Genomic DNA, 25,031 nt, shown 5'->3' with positions numbered 1-25,031 from the left:
ATGCAGTGGGGTTGTCCAGGAAAGGTCCATCATCAGCTTGCAACTTCATGTAAGGGTCAAGAGGTGAGGATACACTTGAACCAGTGCAGTCAAATTCCTTAAGAAGATTCATAGTAAACTGTCGTTGACTGATGATGAAACCTGAGGCTTCCCTGATTATTTCCATACCCTGAAAATAGTTGATATCACCCAACATTTTGACTTTAAATTCAGCATTGAGAAAGTGAGTAACATCAAGAATTTCAAAAACAGCATCACCTTTGAGTAAAATGTCATCCACATAAACTGCAATAATGGAAACAAGACCACCAGTAGTCTTGAAAAACAGAGAATAGTCATTTAAAGAACTAGTATATCCTTTGAAACTTAAAGCTCCAGCAAGCCTAGCATACCACTGTCGAGATGCTTGCTTAAGGCCATACAAGGACTTCTTGAGAAGACAAACATGCCTAGGTGAAGGAGGGTCCAAACCTGCTGGGAATCTCATATAAACCTCCTCTTGCAATTCACCATGTAGGAAAGCATTGTTGACATCAAGTTGAGACACTCTCCAGCCTTTCTTGATAGCAACTGTGAGTAAACATCTAATAGTGGTCATTTTGACCACTGGGGAAAAAGTTTCAGTAAAATCTATGCCTTCTTGTTGAACATCCCCCCTTACAACCAGTCTGGCTTTCAACCTTTCTATGGATCCATCTAATTTATGTTTTACTTTAAATACCCATTTACATGGCAAAGGTTTCTTTCCGGCAGGTAATTCCATTACTGACCATGTGTTATTATCTTGTAGGGCTTGAATTTCAGGTTCCATTGCTTGGACCCAACCAGGGTGTTGGCTTGCCTCAGCATAACTTGTAGGCTCTGAGATTTGTGAAAAGGATTGAAGCAGAGTCTGGTTGGAGAGAGATAGAGATGCAAAAGAGAAAATGGTTGGTGTAGTGGGATGAATGAAGCAGGAATTTGTAACATCAGTCAACTGAATACTGTTACAGATGAAATCTTGAAGGTAAGCAGGTGCCTGCTTAATTCTGGTTGATTGTCTAGTGGAAAGAGGTAGAGTTAGAGTATGAGATGGTTGAAGGTCAGGAAAGACAGAATGTGAGCCAGAAGGCACATCATGAGGAAGAATTTGAGAAGTAGATGGTGAATCTGAGGAAGAACTTGGAGTGTTAGGTGTGGGTGTGAGTGAGGGTGGAGGTGGAGCAGCTGAATGAAAATGTGGTGAGCTAGAGATAGGCTTGGTAGGCTCAGCAGCAAGATCAAATGGTGGAAAAAGAGTCCCACCTGAATGAGGAATTTTGGCAAAAGGGTAGTATTCTTCATGAAACTTTACATTCCTAGAAACAAACACTTTCCTGGTTTCCATATCCAGAACTTTATACCCCTTTTGAGTCTGAGAATATCCCAAAAAAACACATGTTTTAGCTCTAGGTTGGAATTTGTCTCTATGTTGTGCCAGACTAGAAACAAAACACAAACATCCAAAACACTTAAAATTGTTGTAGGATGGTGATTTTCTGAAAAGAACTTGATATGGGGATTTGTTCTTCAAGACCTTAGTAGGCAGTCTATTAATGAGATAAGTGGCAGTGAGTATACACTCACCCCAGTATTGAATAGGAACTTTAGACTGGAAATATAACCCTCTTGCTATTTCCAACAGATGTCTATGTTTCCTCTCAACAATTCCATTTTGTTGAGGTGTAGCTACACAAGATGTCTCATGAATGATCCCTGTTGATTTGAGATAAGCTGCCTCTAGTGATCCTTTTCCAAGTTCTAAGGCATTATCTGACCTTATCCTTTTAACTTTTACTTCAAATTGTCTTTCCACCATTAATAAGAAATCTCTGAGGACTGGAAATGCATTAGATTTAGTTTTCAGGAGAAAAGTCCATGTCCCCCTCCTATAGTCATCCACTATGGTTAAAAAATAAGAATAATCATTATAAGTAGCTTCCTTAAAGGGACCCCAAGTGTCAATGTGGATTAATTCAAATATTCTTTGTGTTTTGATGAAACTCAATGGAAAAGGTAGTCTACTTTGTCTAGCTTGAGGACATATAGGACACACATAATTTGAGCAAGAAGGAAAATGAATGAAACTTAAGTTTTTCATTGCTGGAAAGGGTAGGTGCCCCAGTCTGATGTGCCACAATCTTACATTAGAAATAGTATTTGCATGCATACCAACAGAGGAAGTATTACATTCTGTATTGGACACTAAAACAGAACTGGGAACAATTTTGGTAGCTACTACCTTTGAAACTACTTCCCTAGGAACAGGAACTGTGGAATTTCCTCCTTTTTGAATAGAAAAGACTTCTTTGACTTGACTTGACTCTATTTTAGTAGGCTTGAGTAGATAGAGTCCATCCCCTACTTCACCAAAAACTTGTGCCTTCCTCAGGAAAGGGTCCTGTAACACACACCCAGTAAGAGTGAATAAAAGATCACATTGAAGTTGCACACACAATCTATGAACTGAAAGTAAGTTGTATTTAAAATCTGGGACAAGCAAGACATTATTCAGGGTTAGATTAGGGAGAACAGGAACACTTCCCACATGTGTGACAGAAATTCTAAAAGAATTGGGCAAACTTATATTCAATGGTGCAGGCAAGGGCTTAAGGGTTAAAAAGGAATTAGGATTAAAACACATATGTTCTGAGGCCCCTGAATCAATGATCCAGGAGCTAGTGTTATAAGCTGCAAAGCATGATCCTGAATATTTTAAAATAGTACCAGCCATGGCATTGGCATTGACAGTTGAACCTGATGAGTTTGAGTGGGAAAGTTTCATTTCCTTTAACACCTGCTGGACTATTTCATTGTATTGTTCTTTGCTAAATTGAGTTGGTTGAGCAGCAGGTGTGGAGTTCATGTTCTCAGCTTCTTCATTTCCTATAGCAGCATTCCCTCTGATATTGTGTCCATACTCCTTGGGCTTGGTGAATTCAAAATCTTCAGGGAAACCATGAAGTCTGAAGCAGTCATCTTGTACATGTCCTATCTTCTTACAGTAAGTACAAGACACATTAGAGTTGTATTTTGCTCTCCTCTGCTTGAACCTCTGGCTAACTCCTCCTCTTTTAGGTTTAGCAACACTGTGTCCATTCAAATGAGGACTATTTCCTCCCTTATTAAATTGATTTCCAGGTTTGTAGTTTCCCTTCATTCTCCTAGAAACCATAAAAGAACCAGAATCAGGTGGGATGCTGAAAGCAGTAACACTAGCTTCTCTTTGATTTTCATCTTGAAGTAGCAAAGAATAGGCAACATCCATTGATGGCAATGGATTCATCATGATGATGGTACTCCTAGCTTGAGCATAGGCATCATTGAGTCCCATGAGAAAGTGAATTAACTTTTGATCTTCTAGTGACTTCATTAACTTACCCTTACCATCACATAGACAGACACAGGTGCAATATGAAGCAAGGTTAAGAGAATCTAGCTCATCCCATATCCTTTTAAGCTTGGTAAAATACCCAGCTATGTTGTTGTTTCCCTGCACTACAGTGGACAATTCCTTTTGAAGTTGATAGAGTTTAGCTCCATCCAGCTTTCCAAATCTTTGTTCCAAACTATCCCATAGCTCTTTAGCTGTTTTTGAGTAAATGACACTATCTCTAATATCTAGAGATAATGCATTCAAAAGCCATGCTATTATCATATCATTTACACAGCTCCATTGTTCATAATCTTTAGATGTTAGTTCTGGTGCTTTAATGCATCCATTGATAAAGCCTAATTTCTTCTTTGCAGACAAGGCTATGAAGATTGATCTTCTCCATCCTGGAAAACCTTTTCCATCAAATATAGAATGGATGAGATTCATCCCAGGGGAATCTGAAGGATTGAGGTGATATGGGTGGCCTACATCATAAGTCACCATGGTGTTATTTGCAGCTTCAGCAACTGATGCAACATTGTCACCCATTTCTGCAACATTGTCACCCATTTCTGCTTACCCTTTTGTGAGTAAGGTGAAGATGTGACAACAGTAATGAAGATGATGATACAGAAATTGAGAGGTGGATCGAGATCAGTGCTCTGATACCATGAAGGAAATCAAGATTGAAGAGACGAAATTTGGGAATTTTCTGTATATCTCTATTAATATTCTATCCATCCATCTTATATACAAATACCTAACTAATAATCTATTAAAGAAAATAAAAAAAATCCTACATATTTGTGCTATTCTCATTGGCTGAAAAATATAACAAACTAATTAAATTTGTTTTTATGTACAGGTGTTGTATATTGAGATGTATGGTCCAGATTTGATCCATCAAGATTGCTTCAATGGTTGTGATGTTATCTTGAATATCAATGGCTATGATTTAATGTGGCAAATCAATGGCTGTGATGAACCTGTCCATTATTTGGAGATTTGGACATAAATATCTTCTCTATCTTCTCTTCTTCTGGAGACTTCTTTTTATTTCTGTCGGTTGAGTTCTTCTTCTTTCTTCTTTGTTTTTCTCTTCATCTTCACTTCATCTGCTTGCTGCATGTTCAACTTCAGAGATGGCTTCTTGCCAACAATTGATTAGTGTGAAAAAGAATGAAGAACTATAGAGAGAACAAACAATTTAAAAGAAAAGCTACAACACTACAAGTAAGCTACCATGCCAGATGAGAGGATAAACTTTGCAATCACTGAGAGATAGAAGAGGGAGAAACGACATGCAAGTGTTGTAATGGAAAATAATGAGGCAGTGAAGCGGCGGCTATTTTGATTGAGAACAGGGAGCGGTGCGGTGTTTTGGGGTTTTGGGTTGTCACTTTCTCTGCTTTCCACAATCATAATTACTTGTCATTTTGATTATTTTAGCTTGGCTCAACATTAAATTTGTTTGAAAACTATCAAGGTGTTACGCACTTGACTACCCAGCCTTTATTGTGGGCACAATAACTGGTGCCAAAAGCTTCTAGTAAAACACCAACCTCCCAAAAAACGTGCAATCAACCTTTTGTTTCCGCTTCTTCCTTGAGATTTGTGATTGAGTTGAAGCTTCGGACATAAATCAGAGCGAGCTCAGGGAGAGGAGTAGAGTCCAGTGTATTTGGGCTTTGGGTTGTCAAAGCGTTCCTTTTTTTTATTTTTTTATTTAATTTTGAAATATGAGGCGAACCGTGCTGTAACCGATAAAGTTGTTGTCATTTGATCAAGACGTTTATAAGAAGAAAATTAATTTTAATTTGAGATTTTGAATTTGTGCTTATGGATATGAAATCGTCTTTATTAAAGAGTGTTTTATTTTTAATATGAAATTTTCTGAAATAAATTTAAATTTAATCAGGCTTCAATATAAATATTTAATATCAAATTAAAAACATAAAGGAAAAGGGAAAAAAAAACCATGAAATTGAATGTCACGCGTGAGAAGCATGAATGCCTTGCGTATTCTACAATTGGAAAATTAACTCGTTTATAATACTTGAGTCTAAGTATATAGATCATATTATATTATTGAGGTATGAAAGGATAGCGTGTATATAAATCTTATCCTAATTTAGAAAATAAGAAAATTATGTTAGTAAACGCTCAACTCAAGAACAAATATATTAAAAGCTCATAAAAAAAATAACAAAAATAAAGAAGCCAACAAAATACTAAAGATATTAATTCACACAATTACTTATATAAACTGATATTGTATTAATTAATTACAACCCATATACGTAGTTTAACTAGTTACAATGGATAACTAACTATATTTTCAGTTATGAAAACTCAATTTTGCGGTTCATTATAACTTGTTATTCCTTAATTATATAATCTGTTTTAATCAAAATTTAGTAAAAAATACGATATAAATAAATAAATAAATAATATTAGAGATTTCTATCTTCAAGAGCATGAACTCAAACACCCTCCGATAAAGTTATACTTTTATTCAAATTGTACATATTCCTTAAAAAAATGATTTTCTCCACAAAAAAAAAAACTGAGTCAATTTTATGCCCGATTCTTTTAATTATATACCTTATGACCCTTTCACAAAAAATAATAATGATAATATATATAGAAAATCATATTCCTTGATTTTCTCAACAAAAAAAAACTGAGTCAATTTTATGCCCGATTCTTTTAATTATATACCTTATGACCCTTTCACAAAAAATAATAATGATAATATATATAGATAAAATATAAAAAAATTATAAATTATTTTCTTCTGTCCAAATCTTTACGTAATATAAAAAAAATCGACAATAAAACGAGGGAACTTCAGGTCCATTGGCTTGGTGGAATCTTACTCCTTCTCGAGAAGTACAATTTTTCCAAAATTCATACCAAACTTCACCTTTTTCGTCATCTTCCTCCGACTATTTTCCCCAATTCTCCTATAAAACCCTAAAATTCTCAATCAATTATCACAGATTTTCATTCATGGAACCTCCGATTCTTCTCTTTTCCTCCGTTCCTAATCTCCTCTCCTTTTTCATCTTTTATTTCATCATTTACCTCATTGCCTACTTCATCATCTTCCCTTCATGGAAACCTAAACTCCGTCCAGAAGCTTCCAGCTGCGTTATCTCCTTCTTTCACGGTACTCCCGCCGTATTCCTCGCCGTTACTTCCCTACTCGCCGACCCAGATCGTAATTTTCACTCCCCCAACACCCCTTTTCAGAATATGGTCCTTGATTACAGCATAGCTTATTTCTTGATGGACCTAACACACTACCTAATTTTCTACCCTAGTGATGTTCTCTTCATTGGACATCATCTTGCTACCCTTTTCGTTTTCGTTACGTGTAGGTATATGGTGTATCATGGGGCTTATGCGATTCTTGTACTTTTGATTCTTGCGGAGGTTACTAGCTTTGTACAGAACACATGGACTCTTGCTAATGCTAGGAAATCAGATGTGGAGTTTGCTGCGAAGATGTATTCGTTGCTTTCGCCTCCGTTTTATGTTCTGTATTCATTGGTGAGAGGTATTGCTGGGCCGTATTTTGTTTACAGGATGCTTTCGTATTATCTTAGTGGAGCTGCTGATAACGTAATACCGAGATGGATTTGGGTTTCTTGGGTATTTGTTGTTGTCACTGCTATTTCTGTTAGCATATTGTGGGTTTCAAATCTTTGGGTTGAACTGTATAAAGAAATGCCTAGGAAATTTGAGAAAAAAGTTAGGTGAGCTAAAATATTGTGGTTTACAAATTACCTATATGGTTTAATTGAATGAGACATTGGGAAAAAAAACCAAATCCTTCATTGTCTGTTTGCTCCCTTGTTGGAATGCATAAATTTTAGAAATATATTTACTCTATAGTCTGCAAAAACCATTAATGGATTATATGCAGTGGCCTTCTGGTGTTGAATTGATATACAGTGTTTCAAGGTTTTGGACAACTTTGACGCTGTTGGCAGAATCGTTTAAATTGTTATTATGATGTCTCATCCTATATTGTTTACATTACGAGTCGGAAACTTCATTGGCTGTTGGTGAAGTTTTCTGGTTAGGTTACCTTCCAATGCGAATATAATTAATTCATACTGTCTCAACAAGACTAATAGTAATGTGCATTATTTAATTCGTAAATATTCTTTCTGTTGGGTGTGCTAATTTGATAGATATGTATTATTGATTAGGAGGAATCAAGTAGTACTTTTAAAATTTTAGGTGCTATTGATTTATTTTATTACTTGTCAAGGTTTGAACCTTTCCTGCTAGGAAACCTTGGTCAATCTTGTATTGATATGTAGAGAATTATGTTTTTTTAAACAACTGGTCTGTGATGCATAATCCAATACACTTGGCTGTTTGCTCTGTTCATTGGTGGAGATTGTAGAGCATCTAGTTTTCGATCTCTAACTGGTGGAGATAGGTATTTGGCAGCTGAAGTTTAGGTGGAGAATGTTCACTCTTCTCACAATTATTGTTGCCCGGTGGGTGGGGGTGTTAACCTTGCTTAGAAATTTGATGATATACTTCATCAATCACAAGACTTCTAGGTTGAAGCATGTTAATCGTCCTCTAGAGGTCGCTAACTTGAGGCTGCACCTGCGCTCTTGCATCTTAATTTGTTGATAATGTAAGGGAAGGGTCACCTGGTGACTTTTGCTTAATAAGCGGAAAGGTCAGCATTGGATGTTTTTGTCCAATTAGAGTTAGCCTAATTCTGCCTTCTGAAGAAGGGTGTAGAGTGAACACTAAACATTTTGAACATTATTGCAGTATGCTTTAGAAGTAGCGCTGTCCCATATGCTTTCTGGAAATCGGTTAGAATTTTGTGTAGCAATTTGACTAGAAGAATCGTATGAGTTGTGTTATTGATTTCCTTCTCTGCCCACATCAAAATGCGTATCTAAGCCTTAGCGGAGCTCACCGTTATAATTTGTTATAATGACAGATTAATTTCAGTTTAGATTCATTACCAGGACTATTTAGTCGCAGGAAGGAGACCTTTACTCAAATTTAATCTGAGTACAGAGTAGCTGTTTCGATCCATTACCCCAGGACGCATAATCGCTCTCCTTCCTGCCAGTGTTACGAAATGCATAGTCTAGAAATCATTGTTATTCACTTGATTACCATCAAATGGACATCAAGAATAGCACTGTGTGTCATAGTGGTCAATGAATTAGTTGAGCCATTGAGGTCTTGGGTTCAAATCACAGCGGAGACGAAAACACTAGATGATTCTTCTCATGTATCTCAGGGCCCAAGGCTAGAATTATCTGATACATATTGTTGGTAGGTGTCGCGAAAGTTGGCTCGAGCACCATGGTAATAAAAAAATTGATTTGAAGAATAATCACAGTTAATACTGCTCCACCCCTCTTGTAAAGATCTTGTTTCTAATACACAGGTTGGGTTCCAGCTTAAGGATGCCAATTGGGGTAGGCCGGATGGGGCAGAGCAGGGTAAACGCTAAACGGGGCAGGGCAGATGGGTAGGGTTGGGGATCTATGCTCAAAAACTCTTTTAGTTATTTTATGTAATTTTTCTTGCAGTTCCAGTTACAAAATATAGCTAAAATTAGAATCTTTACAAATGTAAGCTGCTATCATCAATCATATTTAGAGATTAGACGAAAAGGCTTATCATCAGCTAGAACTTGGATACAAATATTTGCAGTAGAATTTGTTCACATAAATATAGTGACAAATTCTCAAGTTTCACAAGATCTCCAAGCTGGACAGGGAGCACACAACAGAATTGATTATCCACCTGTAAGTAGAGGTGAGGTTACACGGGGCAGGGCAAAAGTTTTAGAGATGAAGATCCAATTGAACTAATTAAAGAGTTTAATTGAAATTATTTTAACTACTACCCCTTTTAATTTCTATTAAGGGGAGAAATTTTATATAAAGTAAAGCTAATTGACGACAAAAAAAAAAAGGAAAAAAGTTGCAGTATCTGGTTCTCTCGCTAAGATTTGAACATGTTTTAATCTTGATGATGACTGCAATAGTTCCTTATTTTGCCTAGGAAAAATGGTACTCTTTTAAAGTGCGTGAATCTTCTGTAAAAGCAATCATGTGAAAATGTTGAAACTGTTTTGCAGTATCGTGTGGATAATGAAATTTTACGCTTGAAAATAGAAGTGATCAAATCTAATACACCACGAGAATGGGTGGTGATAGTTTTTTTGGGTAATGACGCCACCACCATCCAATTGATGGCACATGATGATGATGCCACCACCATTCGGGGTGGGTGTCGCCACCATAGAATTGAAGAAGTACCAAACAACTCCTTGTTGTTGTCTTTTCGAATTCACTTGTGTAGCAGTAACGATGCCTATACAAATACCCAACAATATAAACACACATAATAATGTGCCCCTTGATCTCGACATGTTTCAAAAAAAAATCGAATAATTACGTGTGTGAATGAGATGGAAACAACTATGAATTAATATAAACTTTCATCGTGTGGATAATGAAATTTTACGCTTGAAAATAGAAGTGATCAAATCTAATACACCACGAGAGTGGGTGGTGATAGTTTTTTTGGTTGATGATGCCACCACCATCCAATTGATGGCACATGATGATGATGCCACCACCATCGAGATGGGTGTCGCCACCATAGAATTGAAGAAGTACCAAACAACTCCTTGTTGTTGTCTGTTTTGGATTCACTTGCGGTAGCAGTAACGATGCCTTTACAAATACCCAACAACATAAACAACAATAATAATGTGCCCCTTGATCTCGACATGTTTCAGAAAAAATTTTGAATAATTACGTGTGTGACTGAGAAGGAAAAAATATGAATTAATATAAATAGACAGAATTCAACCTACAATACTAAGGCTCTGTTATTCTTGAGAGAAATATTGGTGAAATTGCACCATGCGTTTGGCCCCAAGTTTTTTCAAGTTTTAGTAAAATTTCAAAAAAAATATTATTTTGTACCTGTAAGTTCTAAATATTATTAAAAATACCCATAAATTTGTGTTATCATTCTATAATGAACATGTTTCGTTAAAAAAAAAACTTTATAACATAATTGATAACAATCAACAACAGCAAAATAACATTATATACAATACATTAATAGTTTCATTTAACATATACTTAATGATCAAGAATTAAGAGGGTCGGTGGATATTTTTATAAATAATTTTTATTTAAGAGGAATTAATGGTATTGGTTGATCATATTAATGAAGTAAATTGGTAGATAAATATTTAGTTGGAATTAATAAATGATTGGTATTTTTATAAAATATAAAAGTTTGGGGTTATTTTTAAATTTTAAAACTTCTCAAGTTTTCAAATTCTACTTTTTTTTTAGAACATGGGAACTTGGGGATTTTGTCAAAAATATTTGTCAAGTAATGACAAATTGTATGGACAAATACAAGTTCTCAAATATTTTTTAAATTTTTCACAAAAACTATTTGGAGCCAAACGCTACCTAATTCCTAATCCCATTAAATTTGGAACATCTACTTCTGCCCAAATTCTAATTCTATCTTCACACTTAATTTGAATAATTTATAATTCAAGACTTGTATTATTTGCAGTATCATAAGGTAAGTCGTTTGTGCTTGAGATTTTACAATTTCCCATGAAAAGCTTTCGAATCCCTTTAAACTTGGATTTTATTATATATTTCTGAAGAAAATTATTGGCCTTATGTTTCTGAGGACTTCTATTACTTCACAAGATCTCCAAGTTGGACCGGGAGTACACTAGAGAATTGATTATCCACCTTATTTAAATAGGGGCTAAACGGGGCAGGGCAAAACTTTAGTATGGAAAGACTTAACATGCCCCTTGGATCTTTCAAGACATATAAGCTTTGGCATTTTTGACGTGACTTATTTGACTACTCAGTATATGAATATCATAAATTTATTGGTATAGAATATAAAAAAAAAATTATGTTGATTGTGTAAAGTTTGTTTGTTCATATAAATAATGTGATTTTTAGATCTTTTGTTTGCTCCACAAAGTAGTTAGAGTGCTGCACAAAGTAGTTAGAGCTTGCCGATTTTTCATTAACCACACAAATATTGTAGGGAGAATTAGTAAGAATTGTATCTGCCATTTAATTCGACACAATTCTTGATGTATGGCGAGAATACTGTAGCATTCTATAAATAGAAATCAGAGTCTTTCGCCTTAGGCACGATAGCTTCACTATTAACCCGCATTATTTGATAAAAGTATAGAAACAATTCTCTCATCCTGACTCAATTTCTCTCTCCAAAATATAGGAAATCTAACCATTTCTATTTTTATTAACCTTTTTGTCTAGCATTAGGGGTGGACATGGTATGGTATATAATTACTATACCATTTCAAAAATTTTGATACCGTGATTTTGGTATTATGGTATTTGGTATGGTATATGGTATATATTTTAAATATTTTTGGTACATAAATAACATATATATATATTCTTTAAATACTAACAAATATGCAACCTAGTACTAGTATAAACTAAATATTTAGAAATAGAAATTTTGACTACTCTATTTTGATTGAAATGTATTTTAAATGTAATTGATTTACAAAAGGAGTTGTTTGTATTTTCTTTTGAATATATATCTCTACATGTGTAATGTGTTAATATGATACAATTGAGGGCCTTTTTTTGAATTGTCGAAGTCATAATACTCTGTTATATGAGTATATATTAGTCAAAGTTGAACAAACTATGTTTACTGATCTACCATACTGAAAAATATAGAGACCGAACTTCAAAATACCGAATCATACCGAATTAAATTGATATGGTAATTGTATAATAGTTTTAAAAATCGAATACCAAAATTATCGTACCGAAGTTTCAAATACTGTATCATATCATACCATGTCCGCTCCTACCTAACGTCTTTTCAATATATTGAATGATAATCATCTCTAATCTAAGATAGTGTGATACCACCCATAGTGGATTATTAGATTGCTCCACTAATAGAGGTGACAAATGGTTCGATTGGATCAAATTTGGATGGATTGAGCCAAAATTGATTAGATTGCATTTCATGCATAAAAAATATGGATAAATATGAATTTGATCAAATATAATTTGGATTAAATAGTTCTAATCCACTTTAATCTCCTAAAGTTAAAAACACTAAATCAAAACTAAGTTGTTAATACTCTAACCCCTATCAGGCTACCACCCACGTTCCATCCCTAAATTATTCTTTTTAAAAAAATCATATTTATACAGAAAAAAAAAATCTACCCCGTACCCCATCACCCACCCCCACATCCACAAGTTTGCCCACCCTACCCCCCACCCCCAAATATCTAAAAAAAAAAAAAAAAAAAAAAAAAAACACTCGCCACCCCCTACCCCCATTCAACCCACCCACTGGACCCCCTACGCACAACCCACTTTGTTGATATTTATATGAGTTGTATCAATTGTATTTAATCAAATATAAGTGAGAGATTTGTATTTTATATCAGTTGTAGTTGAAAAAACTATATTTGTATTTTGTATAAACTATATTTATATTCATACAAATACAATATGCATTCATCCTCTCTATAAAATGTATTATGTATCAATTGTATCCAATCAAATATTGGTAAGAGATTTGAATTTCATATTAATTGTATTAGAAATATTCGAAAAACTAAATTTGTATTCAATTGTATTTGTATTCTGTATTTTTATATTAATGATACAATGAATACAACGTGTATTCATCCTCTATCCTCCCTCTCTTGATCTTGCTCACATCTCTCCTCCTAATACGTATTCATTTTGATACAAACCAATTTGTTTTTATTTTCTGAAATCTGCAAAAAAAATACAAAAATACAAATACATAATAAATCAAAGCATAGCTATAAAATTGTTAATTGCGTAAATTGTATATGGACTAAACTTGCCACCCCTACCCACTATTGCCATCCCTTAAAACCAAAATCTGAAGCTCTGCCGCCGCCAGGTTATCAAATGGCAGAAAAATGGACTCGCTTAATAAATAATTGTGTAGATTTTAGGAAATTGATTTTTTTTAATTATTTAATTGGACTGTATTGAGTATTTTTAAACGAGCGTAATGATCTAAACAATAGTCTGCTGGAGAGAGCAATGAATTTTCTCTGAATTGACTTTTCCTTTCAAGACAATTGTGAATCTGCTTTGTCTACAAACAAGAAAGCTATAAGTAATGCAACTATAAATCTCGTGAAGGGCTTAACCCCTGCTCAATGGTGGCATAGTCAACACGTGGAAGTTGGATGGAAATCAAGAAAATAAAGTAATAATAAAGCAAAGTCATAAACACAACGATTTTGCAATTTTTATTGTACATATAATAGAATAAGAAAAAATTCTCTATGTTGTTCAGTACGATAGATGATTCAGTCTTGTGATTTCTCCTTCGACATTGTGAAGTTGAAAGCCTGAATACAAGAATCAGCAGGACACAAAAATAGATCCAAATGAAGAGTAAGTAGTAATTCTGATAAATAAGGTATAAGCCTTGGAAATAGCCTCTGACAGAAATACAAGGTAAGGCTGCGTACAATAGACCCTTGTGGTCTGGTCCTTCCCCGGACTCTGCGCATAGCGGGAGCTTAATTGCACCGGGCTACCCTTTTAAGGTATCTAGGGGTGTCCTTTAGGCAAATGATTCTCAATGCAGACAGTTAAATAAATCAAATATATACTATTTGGAAGTGAAAATGGTACTCTTTTGGTTCATTTGGAGCAGTTAATTTTGATGTTCAATAATATTGAAGTATTAGATGTTTTTTATTTGCTCTTGTTTTCCAATAAAAAAATGATTTTCTTGAATCCCAGTTACAAGTTTTAGCTTTCTATTTTAAATTTGTTTGATAAAATATAACTTTAAAGAATAATATCGAAGTTACCTAACCGCCTGAACCAAAACAGAAAAGTGAAAAGCCTAACCAATCCGAATTTGGTATGATATTGGTATGACATTTTAAAAAACGAAATATTGTATTAAACTGATAAAAATAACTTATTCAGTATAATTCCACAAAAGTAAGGCTGAGGAGGATTGAGTGTACGCATACCTTATCCTACCTTAGAGGTAGAGATGTGTTACCTTCGACTCAAAAAAAACAATTTAAAGCAATCCAAAAAATGAAGTAACATAAGAGTACAAAAAACAACTTACAATAACCAAAACAACATATAGTAACATAACAAAAACTATAATAAAACAATATGATAATCAAGGAACAGCAAATAGTAATATAAATCGAAGGACAAGAAACTAGAGGATCAATACTATAACTAATATTTATTAGTACGGACAACAAGACAACACAATGTTGCCTACTAACATTCCACCCTAATTTGTGTCCTCTGGATCCTCCTACCTCGTACCCTTAATTATCTGTGAATATAGTCTCTATTCTCTTTCTTGTGAATTATCAGAATGTCAGTCCTACAGGACATGGGTACTCCAAAGCTAAAACTGATCAAAGCTTTAGCATATGTCAACCAACAATGTCCCAACCTAAACCATATGCACTGAAAATGCTTGTCTGAGCTTCCTATTTAACAATGTCTCAACTTAATCTTCGCCTCAATGCCAGCCAACCAACACTGGTATATTCTTCTTCAACTACACAACAAACAAATAGGCCTTAATATATGCAACCTCACCATTCTTCCTCCCAAGCTTCTGGTGGTGTAACATCTTCAATTACATCACTCTCCTTAGTTACTCAACAAAATCATGACACAGCATACATTCAACATAAGAGTTAAAATCAGGACACAGCGTACATACAACGTAAGGGTACTCAACACGAAATGCATACAACATATGGGTTACTCAACACAATCATGACACACCATGCATAGAACATAAGGGTTACTCAACAGAATCATGACACAGCATGTATACAACATAAGGTTTGCTCAACAGAATCATGACACAGCATGCATACATGATACAACATAAGGGTTACTCAACAGAATCATGACACAGCATGCATACAACACAAGTTTTACTTAACACAATCATGACACAGCATAGATACAACATAAGACTATCAAAGCCTCCATGCGGAAGATCAGCTTCTTGTCTGCCATGTTTCTTTCCAGTTCGACAATAAGAAGACTCCAATTTCTTCAAGATAGACAAAGGACTTCCATTTCAAATCTGTTCTTCAAAAGCGTTATGTGATCCTGAAGCTTTCCCACAGCCAAAAAAGCAACAAATATTATGCATCCTAGCCATAGGGGTAGAAATGGTAACCCTCCCCCTAGTGAACAACAGTGGTTTCAGACAAAAAGGGCATTTTCTGCCCCACCTTTTGCCAACCCAAGGGTTTTCTCAGGCAATCTAAACAAAGCAACTCAAAATGGAGCAGCTCCACGTAATCACAATTGTTTAAGCAACATCCACAATCGATACAACGCGTAATGCATTTAGTACAAGCCCTGCACAACTGAGAGGAAGATTTCTTCTTTTGGCAACTCTCCAAAGGGCAATCATAAACTAGTTCAAACTTCTGGCATTTTGGGCAAACTTCAACATCCATAGCACGGTCATCATCAAAAATGACACGCAACTGGCCACCACCAAAAAACCGTGGCTTACGAGTAGTTGGCAGCTTGCTATTATCTACACCTGTTAAGAGCTTGAACTCTTCCATGTGCTTGTTTGTCAAGCCAGACAATCCATAAATCCCTAAATATTTAAGTTTCATTTTTCCAGCAGTCTTTGAGACTTTTAAGTTAGAGAGTATACCATCTGCGGTGAGTCTCGCACATCCTGGGACATTTAACTGCATGAACACAGGCAAACATGACATCAGCAAACTAGACAAATAAGATATCAAGTTCTATTAATTCTATTAAATATATAGCAAAATGAAAAAGAAGAAATTAATAGAACTAAACTGAAACTAGATACAAGGAAGTGAAGAGCTACATAGTAAGAAGTTTAATGGAGTAAAAGAACTTCCAGAGAGGTTAAAAGGAGGTCAATGGAGGACACTTTAGTATAAATATTACCAAAACCGGTAGAAATAAGATCTTTCATCAGTCTGTTACTTACTTAAAGTTGTGTCAATGAAATTGTTAATGCCATTTCTCAACATAAAGGAATCAAATGAAACGAATTTATTATTGAGAATTTTCACCGTGTGCCCTAAGACAACACCTCTTAACACAACTTAGCCATTTAGAGGTTATATTTCGCAGGAAAGCCAAACTAAATCTATCACCTACTTCACCAAATTAAAAAAAATCCAAAACTAATTTCTATACCCATTTTTAAGTTTACTAATTTCATAATGTATTACCTTAACAATTACTAGACAATCCTCAGTTTTAAGTATTCTGATAAATACATTACCCATTTCTACTCTTAAGAATTACTTATTTTTCTCTCTTCCAAATCAAGTTTATCTCCATACCCGAAAACTCCTTTCCTTTCTCTTTAGAAGTACAATTTTCAGCTTCCCGTCACATCTTCTATAAGTTGCTTGAATCTGAAATTCGCACATCACCCGTTTCTACTCCTGCTTGGGTGGCCTTCCAATGCTTATGCGTAATTGGTTTCAGACTTCGGAGGGATTGGGGAGAGAGAGATAAGAAAAAAATTATGTAGTAGTAATATGAGATGCTCATAATTGCTTTGACTTCAACGAGTTCTGTTAATCAACATATAAGCATTATTACTTCAAGTTTTGCAATAATTAGAGGACATTGTCTCGTGTGTCAATGTCAGCAAGGCCTTGGAATAACCTGACAAGTATGGAGGTTGAAGAGACGCCAACATTTAAATTCCGATTAAATTTAGGATTTAGTATGAAAATGTGAGGTTTACAAGTTAGGGTTTCTAAATTCATTTAACAAAACGGAGAGTTGGTGCTTGATTGAACAACTAGAAGAAAAGTGACAGTGAATTAAACTAGAATTCTGAGCCTCTAGAAAAATATGGCTATAGTTTTCATTTGAATTTTACACCAGATGCCCTAAGAAAACGCCACATCTTAACACGATTTAACCATTTATTGTTTATATTTCACAGGAAATCCAAAACTAATTTCTATACCCATTTTTTAAGTTTATTAATTTCATTATGTATTACTTTAACAGGTTGTTTGGTAACTAGGAGTAATGCAGAGATTAGTTATGAGGGAATCAATGTATTATTTTATGCAATTATTAGTTATGCAGAAAGTTATTCATGTCTTATTTATTCATGTCTTATACTCCTAAATCGCAAACCAAACACCGTATTAATTTTATACATAAATAACTTACCTCCTATCCGGCTATCAAACGGGGTATTACTTATGCAGAATTTAACACCCGCATAATCCACCTCCAAATCAGTTACCAAACGACCCCTAACAATTACGAGTCAATCCTTCATTTTAAGTATTCTGATAAATACATTGCCCAGTTTTACTCTTAAAATTACTACTTATATTTCTCTAATTCCCAATCAAGTGCATCTCCATCCCCAAAAACTCCTCTTCCTCTTTAGACGTGCAAAATTCGGCTGCTCACCATATCGTCTATAAGTTGCTTGAATCTGAAATTCGCATATACCCATTTCTACTCCTACTTGGGTGGCCTTCCAATGCCTCTGCATAATTGGTTTAGGACTGATAAAGAAATTTATGAATAAGTAATATAAGATGTTCATAATTGTTTTGACTTCAACAAGTTCTACTAATCACCATATAAGCATTATTTACTTCAAGTCTTGCATTAATTAGAGGACATTTTCTTTGTTTGTCAATGCCTGCAAGGCCAGGGAATAACCTGACAAGTGCGGAGGCGGGTTGAAGAGACGTCAACATGGAAATTCAAATTGAATTTAGGGTTTAGTATGAAAAAGTGTGGTTTACAAGTTAGGGTGTCTCAATTCATTGTTCGAAATAAAGAGCTGGTGTTTGATAGATTAACTGGAAGAAAAGAGAAAGTAAATAAAAAGAGAGTTCCGAGCATCTAGAAAAATATGGGTATAGTTTTATTTGAATACAATTGTTAATTTTGGTGGGAATATTGTAATCTTGGATTGAATAATCTATTTCTGAATTGAATATTATATTGTTGAATGAAGACTACATTTTTGAATTGAATATTTTGTCTATAGTTTTGGATAGAATATTGTAGTTATCAATTAAATATTATAGTTTTGGATTGAATATTATATAGTTTCATAGAAAAAGATGTTGATTAGGATAGAAACAAACCATAATATTCACTAACTATACATTTCCATAAGAAAATGCTAAATTTTGGGATATTATCTCATATAACATGCTGCCATAGAAACCTGACATTCTATTTTTACCAGGCTTAATATATCGTGTAAATATTTGTAGGATTATTTACGTAATTACTATTACTAGGGTATATTGTATAAAGAGGGTTAGTATCTGGTACAAATACATTTTTTTCACCTCCATTATTTCCAATTATCGGCACATTACTAAACATTGCACTTGAAGAGGCAGTTTGATTCATAATTGATACTATAAAAAGCATCTCCTCCTACAAGGAAAGATCAATATAGGTTTTGACAGAATGAAACAGATGAAAGCAACAATGAGGAATCCCAATATACACTACTTCTAGTTAATAGAAAGCCAGTACTATGCTTCAAATGAAACCAGAGTCCTATTGAGTAAAGACTGCAAAACATTTGACAAAAACACTACTATTGCCTCAATTCCAAGCAAGTTTGGGTCGCTGCATGAATCCTCAGTATCCACTTCCCTTAATTTGGACCTCTTTTATTCCAATACTAATGATCTTGGTTCTCTAATAGTAAATGTTCTCAATATTTTCTATTGACGTACAACTCTTTAAGGTATTAACAAGACTCCAACAAACAGTAGACCTAATATAAATGTACCAACTATCAACATAAGTTTTAATCCCAATAAGTTTTTTTTTATGACACGGGAAACCCGCAGTCGCTACCCTTTGGGTGTGCACAGGGTAAAACCTCTGCTCCTGTGCAATAGCTCGCAAACCATACAAGAGAGGTAACCCGCACTAGGCAAGCCCGGCAAGTCTGCATGGATCAAAATTTTTTTAGGTCTTTTGAAACAACATATCTATCTATCTATATATATATAAAGCTAGGCTTTGAGGAAGTGATGTGACATGCCTTTTAGACCAAGAAGTGCATTTATGTTTTTTTTTCCTCCTTTTTTCAAAACCATTTTCTACCTCAATTTCTTGAAAAATAAGAAGAAATTATTCAAAGTGCCTTTTCCATTAAAGTTTGCTCCTTCACACTAATAACTAACTTTAATTTTGTGTTTGTTTTCGACAGTTAGACTTTAAAATAAAACATCAAGGCTTTATTTGACTCATCAATTTTGTTTGTTCCCCTTAGTTTTGAGACAACCTCTTGCCCGTCATCTTCTTCATCTTAACCTCTTCCCAACCCCACCTTCAACTGTCCTTTTATTATTCTTAGCACAGTTTTTACTTGCACTCACAGAAATGAACCATGAAGAAAATACATTAACTTAGGCATTTGTGCAGCAATGTCATGCACTCAATGAATAGACCATCTCACAGGTAATAAAGGAAGTGCTATCGGTTAGGTTAACAACCCCATGGAAGATGGTTGGAGTGTACATAACACAAAATTCTCTCTAGGTAATGTGGTGTGACACTATAATTCCTTAGACCAAAATAGTTCTTTATTAATATTATTTTGTAGTTTTTTTCTAATTTTTTTTCAATTATCTTATATTAAAATGTCCTGAAATCTCTAAATACAATTATTAAGCTTCTTCCTTCACTTATAATTGTTTGTTTTTATATATTTTTAACATCCATTTCTTTTACGGTTTCAACCAATCTTTTTTCCTTTTCCCAATATTGTTTGTTTTTTAGATATTTTGATTTCCACTTAAGTGTTCTTTTAAATTCTGTTACCATGGTGCTTGACATGCATTTAAGTGCATTTATTTCTGCACTTCTATTTTGATCTCGGATCCGACTCCTCTCCATTTCTCATGGTCTCCAATTTCCCAAATTCTTACTAGGATGGGAAACCATGTCCAATTTTAAAACTAATGGTTTAGATTTAACTAACTAAAACTAGACCTCAACCATAGTTAAGATAATAATATATTTCAGATATTTGCTCCCAAAAGATTTGGTAATCCCACAATTCTACCTACCATAAGATCTTTTAAAAATATTATCACTTACGTTCTCTCAATTATTTACGTAGTTGTTTACTTTCTTAGTCAGCAATGATCATTCTCCTTTATTCTACATATTTTTTCTATTTTTTTTTACATTTAACAGTGCAAAATTCATACTTAACCAGACATTCATCAGCTAAAATTTGGGATGGCTAAGCCAAAATTAACCTCTTCCTTGCCTCTTCTGTCACATATAGGCTTTCACTAACATAATCCTTGCAATGTTTATTAAATAAACTTATTGCACTAGTTTCAAACACAGACAAAATGCTAAAAGTTTTGTTAACAGTCTATGAGAACGTCATGGACTTATTTATTAAGAGCTAATTGAAGGGAAAATGGTTGCTTTCAATTGCTTTTAATGGCACTACACTTGGAAATTTACAAACACATTATACATGATCTAATACTTGACGATTGACATTACAAGGAACACACGATGACACAAATAACAAGTACTTGAGTTCTATAATATTTAAATTGGATTAAGAAAGAACTTGGCGTGAATAGTCACTTTATTTTCAGCAAAAACTGAACACTCATGTCTTGCTTCTTATTCTGTGTTTTTTCCTCTTGTATTCCACTTTTTTTTGTTGAGTTTTGCTCTATCAATGATCTCCGAAAACTAGATTTCCATGGAAGATTCTGGAAGATTTTCTTTGGTGCTAGATTTCAGTGTTACCAAATTATTGGGATAATTTTGGCGCTATAGATAGACTTTGTTGGAACAAATATCAAGAAATTTGAATACTATATATGGAATAACATTTATTATAACCATAGTTAAGGCTTGGTTTTAGTTAATTAAATAGAAACCATTAATTTTAAAATGGTCTATGTGTCTCACATCCGAGTAAGAATTTGGAGAAATTGAAACAACAGGCAATGGACACTTGGAAAGGAGCCAAATCCATGAAAAAGTCAGAAAGATATTCAATTTCTTAAGGAATGTTTCCATTGTGCTTTTAAAATCATAAACAATTTTAGAAATTCTATTTTCAATTCTCCTTGCACATTTTGTTTTGAGAATTTTAATAATTTATGAGTTATACACACATACACATGATCTTTGGAGAATTGGCGTTACACCTCTCTTATACCAAAAAAATATTCATTTTTCCTCACTTTTCCTTCATTTTTCATAAAATCCAAAACTTCTAAATACAGTTCATAATAACTATTTTCTACAATTGCTAATATCACTTGTACAAAACATTTAAATATGAATGGGTAATAATTTACTTAAGACCTAATACATATTACTACTATTTACAGTTATAATGACAAATTCTATCAAGACATAATGACAAAATTAAGCTAAGCAAGTAACACAAGAGAAACAACTGACCTTTGACAGGTTGGGATTCCTATCAAGTACATGCTTCAAACCAGCATCAGTGAGCTTTGAGCAGTGAAATAGACTGAGAGAATGAAGATGGCCTTGAGCCCTATTCGTCAACTTTATAAGGATATCGTTTGTGATCTTAGTACAAAATGGATGATATATGTTAATATTTCTCCATAAAAGTGGATCTCCGATAACAGCATCACGTAAAGGCTTACATACTCTTTCAACTACAAGAAGGTCCTTCAAGCCTAAATAACCAAGGGCAAGCAACAACGCATCCGATGGATTACCTCCATCCATACCACCATGATTGTTAATTCCCCCTTGATCATTATGTGTTGTATCACCAAGATTCCAATACTTGTCATCACTAAAATCCATGATCTCCTTCTTACCATCCATCCGACCATGGCCACCTTCCAACCCCTCTCTGAAATTCATCCCGAACAGCTTACGATTTCCATCAATCAACTGGAAACGCGTATCCTCATGAATCCTCATCTTGCCAGTCAAGAAAGAATCAAATCTCGCAACTTCATTCTCGTCTACCTTAAACCCAAAATCCTTCTGAAAATCCTCTAACCAACCAGTGAAGGCTGTGAGACCTTGGGTACTACCTTCCATATTAAACGGATCCGAAGGCAACAAATCAGTAATTTCATCAGAGCCCTTGTTCGATTTTCCACATTCATGAAATTCATCAAGCTCCTCTTTTTCAAAATTAAAACCCCCAAAATCACCAAATCCACCCCCCTTATCGAACTCGATCCCAGCTGAGGATCCTTCCCCTTGATTCCAAGCCATGACGCCCACTCAAAACAGTCACCAATCACCTAAAAAAGCCTCACCTACCTATGCTATATCAACGAAAACAAAACCAACATTAATCTTCAACAAAACCCTAAAATCTCAAACATAACCTTGTTCCAGCAAAACACGAAATTTAAACCAAATACAGAATGGAAAACGACAGGATGGATGGACAACATACCGGGATTTACCCAAAAGGCAAATGGTGGTAGAAAGAGCAGCTACACGACCCAAACCCTAGAAGAAATTGAGAAATGGAGGGTTTTTTGAACTATTACGCCGAGTGAGTGACATGTAAAGGGTAGATTGTTGGTGTTTCTTGAGTTTTAACAATCGATAACTTAGATGGAGGATAGAGTGACCATTCTTTCTTGGTGGGAACGCCTGGCGCGAGATTTGGTGGGCGGACTGGACTATACATGCTACATACCTGGGCCGATTTTATTGAATTGGGCCTCCTCCACTATTTGAACTTTATACAACACTAATGAGTTGTTTGGTACGTGAGATAAAAGGAAATAATTTGATGATAAATATGAAAATAATTTTAGTAAAGATTACATAAATTTCATACTGTCAAAGATAATTACATCATATCCTTACTCTTTTTCAGATTACAAAAATTTCTTAAATTTGGTGTAATCTGGATACATTACGTACGTTTTGATACATCATGTAAAGTGATGTATCCGACTGATACATCTGTAAAGTGATGTATCCGACTGCCTCATAAATAACATAAGTGATGTATCCGACCGATACATCGCATTAAGTAACGTATCCTGCATTCCGATACATCACGTACAGCGATATATCAGAGAATAGGCGAGAGTAGGGATTTTTGTAATTTTTTCAAATGGTAAGAAATTTTAGAAAATATTGTAAAATAATTTGTGTATTTAGGTAATTTTTTCATAATTTTATTCAATATTTGATTTGAAGTATTAAATAATCACGAAATTCTTTTATCTCACTATAAAAATGATAAGATAAAATAATTTTGTGGGATATCCTTACTTATCTCATTTTGCATATAAAATGAGAGAGATGTGCACAAATTTCTGATTTTGGATCAGTATTTAAGCCATATTTTTAGAAATAATATTTTTTTTATTTGAATTTCAACAATTTAAGATAACTTAATGCTCAAATCTGCTTTAAATGAATTCAAATTTGAAACATAAGCCTTAAATATAAGAAGGAATAGATATCAATCATTGATTTTCTAAAAACAACACATGCAATAAAAATATTTTGCAACAATGATTATATGTCAATATTTTTGAATATTCTTTATTCTATTTCTATTTCTTTAAAATAAAATAAAATAAAGGTGACTCAATTTCTGAGCTAGAGTTGGTGGTGGGATCTGTTGGCATAATGCACGCTGGAACGCGGGTTTTTCAACACCGTTCACTTGATTTAAACTCATTTTTTGAATTGAAAATTTAAGTCTCATTTCATCAAGTTTATCCAGTACACTATACTTCAATTGCTACAAATCTGAAAAATATTATTTAAACAAACACCTAACAAAAGCTTTTTAGAAGCAAAATAAGTTGCACCTCAAGAGTAACAGTTTGTTTGGATTGATTTATTTTGAGTGTTTTTAAGTCAAACAATATTTTAAAAAAAAAAAACACTAAGTACTTTTATAGTGTTTGGATGAAATTAAGAAAAAAAAATAAGCACTTGATTTAAAACCAAAATCATAAAAATAAGTTAAAAGTCAAAAATTAAGATTTCTTACTTATGGCTTTTGACTTGTAAGTTATAAGCCAAAAGTCAATTCAAATAGATTCTAGAAATTAATCAACAATTAAGAATTACAGAAAACTCATCCATATTTTTTAATTCAGTAGCTTTGATTCACATGGATACCTTTCTATCGTGGTGACTATTACTTTAGATTAAATCTTGATATATACATGCAACGATGCAAATCTTTAGAGACTTGCCCAAAGATCCTTTTAAAGTAGCGAAGTCAGTGAGTTCTCAATCAATTCTAACTTCAAATCCTAGAAGAAGTTCATTTTCTTCTAATGGCAACACATTCCAAAAATGATTTTGCATGTCTCTTTAAGATACTCCTTCACACACTTTTCCTTGTTTGTAAGTATCATACAATTAATGACTCCTTTAATCAATATTCTTATTTCAGCCCGCAAATTAAGATCTTCAAAACAGTCATCAACCATAAGAAAATAACTTTTGTCCTCCGATCAACAATCTTTTGAAGAATTGGT

The 25,031-nt window shown here is 34.0% G+C and overlaps 2 protein-coding genes across 3 annotated transcripts; one reads left to right on the top strand and one right to left on the bottom strand.

Annotated features, from left to right (window-relative positions):
* Nucleotides 1–6,233: 6,233 nt before the first annotated feature.
* On the top strand, nucleotides 6,234–7,251 carry LOC129874993 (TLC domain-containing protein At5g14285). The gene has a single exon (XM_055950407.1). The coding sequence runs from the start codon at nucleotides 6,407–6,409 to the stop codon at nucleotides 7,157–7,159; it is 753 nt and encodes a 250-aa protein (XP_055806382.1). The 5' UTR covers nucleotides 6,234–6,406; the 3' UTR covers nucleotides 7,160–7,251.
* An 8,037-nt stretch (nucleotides 7,252–15,288) lies between these two features.
* On the bottom strand, nucleotides 15,289–23,196 carry LOC129874337 (F-box protein SKIP14-like). Of its 2 annotated transcripts, none has more exons than XM_055949597.1 (3): nucleotides 22,967–23,196; nucleotides 21,976–22,832; nucleotides 15,289–16,220 (listed from the first exon to the last, which is right to left on the bottom strand). In XM_055949597.1, the coding sequence occupies exons 2-3, from the start codon at nucleotides 22,777–22,779 to the stop codon at nucleotides 15,696–15,698; spliced, it is 1,329 nt and encodes a 442-aa protein (XP_055805572.1). In that variant the 5' UTR covers nucleotides 22,780–22,832; nucleotides 22,967–23,196; the 3' UTR covers nucleotides 15,289–15,695. The 2 variants fall into 2 exon arrangements, with proteins under 2 accessions (XP_055805572.1, XP_055805573.1); XM_055949598.1 differs by having other exon boundaries at nucleotides 21,976–22,827.
* Between the last annotated feature and the right edge of the window lie 1,835 nt (nucleotides 23,197–25,031).

The sequence above is a fragment of the Solanum dulcamara genome, chromosome 11 (genome assembly GCF_947179165.1).
Source record: "Solanum dulcamara chromosome 11, daSolDulc1.2, whole genome shotgun sequence".
Lineage (NCBI taxonomy): Eukaryota > Viridiplantae > Streptophyta > Magnoliopsida > Solanales > Solanaceae > Solanum > Solanum dulcamara.
This window is presented reverse-complemented; position numbering and strand designations above follow the sequence as displayed.